A 2742-nucleotide genomic window follows, 5' to 3' on the forward strand; every position below is an offset into this window, starting at 1 on the left:
AAAGAAAAATTTAATCCAAAAATTGAACAAAAACCCGCGGATACTTTATAAATAACCCTGTGTGTGTGTGCGTGCGTGCGTGCGTGCGTGCGTGCGTGCGTGCGTGCGTGCGTGCGTGCGGGCGGGCGTGGGTGCATGCGGGCGGGCGGGCGGGCGGGCGGGCGTGTGTGTGTAGAGAGAGGGGGGGGAGAGAGAGAGAGAGAGAGAGATACATGTACTATTTATGACTTAATCATGATTACTACGAAATTGTATTATTGACTTGTATTATAAATATTTAGATACGCGATTTAAAATCACAAAATGAGAAATTTCTTGCGGAAAATATTAAGTTGAAGAAAACACTGAAAAATAAAGAAGACGTCTTAAACGATATCATGGAATTAAATGTGTCATTGCAGAAATATATACTTGACGAATTTGGCGAATTAAAAGGTAAATGCTGAATTGTTAATCCTTTTAGTAAGAATAAAAGAAATTTACGTACATATTTATTTATATTTGTGAATATATTATGTTACATCTGTATATGTATTACATTTATATATATTATATTTGTGTATATACTTTGCAGCTATTGTATCAAATTTATGCAAAAGAAATGCTGAAAAGGAACATTCAAATCTTGGTGAATTACCCGTGGGCTATAGATGTGAACAAAAAAATATGGTACTTTTCATCAATGTCCATTATCAATCACTTTTACTTGAAACTTTATTAATTCTATATGTTATATTTTGATTTTTATTGTATTTGTGTAGATGTATATTGGTCATTACGTTTGGATTACAAATTGTCAATATGACACTATTGCTGCAATTAGCAAGTCATGTACACGCACCGACATAAATGGTGTCTCTCCGCGCTGACGCTCGGCTGCCGCACACACGCGAGCTACGCGAGACGCGCACGTATGTGTTTCGCGGCAGCGCGGCGGAGGTCGGGGTGCCGGCAGAAAGTAGTGGGGGGCGTTTTGATACCGCATCTTCCTCTCTCGACGCTGGATCGAGAGAGAAGACACGGAATCGCGGCGCTCGAGAACCTGACAGAAATGGTATCCCTTGCGCCTATACGGCTGGTATACGGGATACCGCGGTTCGTCGCGCGCTGTTGTAATTTTTAATTGTATAAAGAAATTTACTCGGATACAAATATTTGTTTGAAAAATAATGTAAATAGAATTACGATTTTTAATAATAAATTAAAATTATGTCATCACGGCAATACAGCATTTACACAAAGAGAACAATTTTCTTCATCTAAGCAAATTATGTCTGTTTAATATCATAAATTCTTCCAAGAAGATTTTATATTGTTGCTTATATATGAAACAATGAATTGTTGAGTTGACATTTAATTTTTTTCTGTACTGTAATTACTATAATTGACGTAAAACAATACTCTGAGAGAAGAACCGAATGAACGTCTGATTTTTCTTAAATTTTGTACAGTAATTTGTAACGTCAAAATATGAAGAAGTCTGTCACTTCTCCGAGTATTGTTTTACCTCAATTACAATCTCCTTAGAAGAATTTATGATCTTAAACAGACATAATTTGCTTAGATGAAGAAAATTGTTCTCTTTGTGTAAATGCTGTATTGCTGTGATGACATAATTTTAATTTATTATTAAAAATCGTAATTCTATTTACATTATTTTTCAAACAAATATTTGTATCCGAGTAAATTGCTTTATACAATTAAAAATTACAACAGCGCGCGACAAACCGCGGTATCCCGTATACCAGCCGTATAGGCGCAAGGGATACCATTTCTGTCAGGTTCTCGAGCGCCGCGATTCCGTGTCTTCTCTCTCGATCCAGCGTCGAGCGAGGAAGATGCGGTATCGAAACGCCCCCCTCTACTTTCTGCCAGCACCCCGACCTCCGCCGCGCTGCCACGAAACACGTACGTGCGCGCCTTGCGTAGCTCGCGTGTGTGCGGCAGCCGAGCGTCAGCGTAGAGAGACACCATTTATGCCGGTGCGTGTGCAATGTTTGTTAAAAACATGCAATTGCTATTTTTGGGACTACCGTGTTAAGATGCAGCTCGGTAACAGGGACACAGTCCAACAGGATAAAAAACAAAACGAAAAAAGAACCTCGCCCAAAACTGAATTCGTGCAAATTGTTGGCTGTAATAGGTATATTATTAGATTAGCAGAAGTGTGGTTCTTCCTTTATGCAAATAAAAGATATTTTTTTATATAAAGCAAAAATTTTTATTTACATGGAATACAAACAACATGATTTTGTTAACATAATTTAATTTTTCTTAACTTTTTTAGAGGCATATATCGTACATAATATTAAAATGCTAATTAAAAAACGTTAATTCGGGAGTCTTAAATCATTTTTTTTGCAATTATAACTAAAAAGGCACATTCTGTTCCTACACATATTTATATTGCTATATTGCAGTAATATTGTTGAAACATTCTGTGCAGTGTAGCTTTTATCAGTGAGTCTGAATCAAAGGTATAATCACAGGCAGCTGTCAGGCATTGCAATCACGTATATTGCAGTATAATGTTTTTAAGAAATTATTGAAATATAGATATGTAATATAACTGTAATAATGTTGTAGTCATACTTGAACAAAATGTTTGAAAATAAATTCCTAAGATTTTATGTTTACATATTTATGTACAAGGATACATTTTCTGATTAATTAAGCTTATAAACAATTAAATATGAGTCTTGTGTTGGATTAAAACATGAGTGTAATAAATTACATAAAACT

The 2742-nt window shown here is 35.8% G+C and overlaps 1 protein-coding gene across 1 annotated transcript; it reads left to right on the top strand.

The window, feature by feature from the left end:
- Positions 1-231: 231 nt before the first annotated feature.
- Positions 232-2112, top strand: LOC113005963. Its single transcript, XM_039446706.1, has 4 exons — positions 232-435; positions 575-669; positions 762-830; positions 1988-2112. Exons 1-4 carry the CDS (start codon positions 378-380, stop codon positions 2039-2041), a joined length of 276 nt encoding a protein of 91 aa, XP_039302640.1. The 5' UTR covers positions 232-377; the 3' UTR covers positions 2042-2112.
- Positions 2113-2742: the final 630 nt, after the last annotated feature.

Source organism: Solenopsis invicta, chromosome 3 (assembly GCF_016802725.1).
Source record: "Solenopsis invicta isolate M01_SB chromosome 3, UNIL_Sinv_3.0, whole genome shotgun sequence".
NCBI classification, from domain to species: domain Eukaryota; kingdom Metazoa; phylum Arthropoda; class Insecta; order Hymenoptera; family Formicidae; genus Solenopsis; species Solenopsis invicta.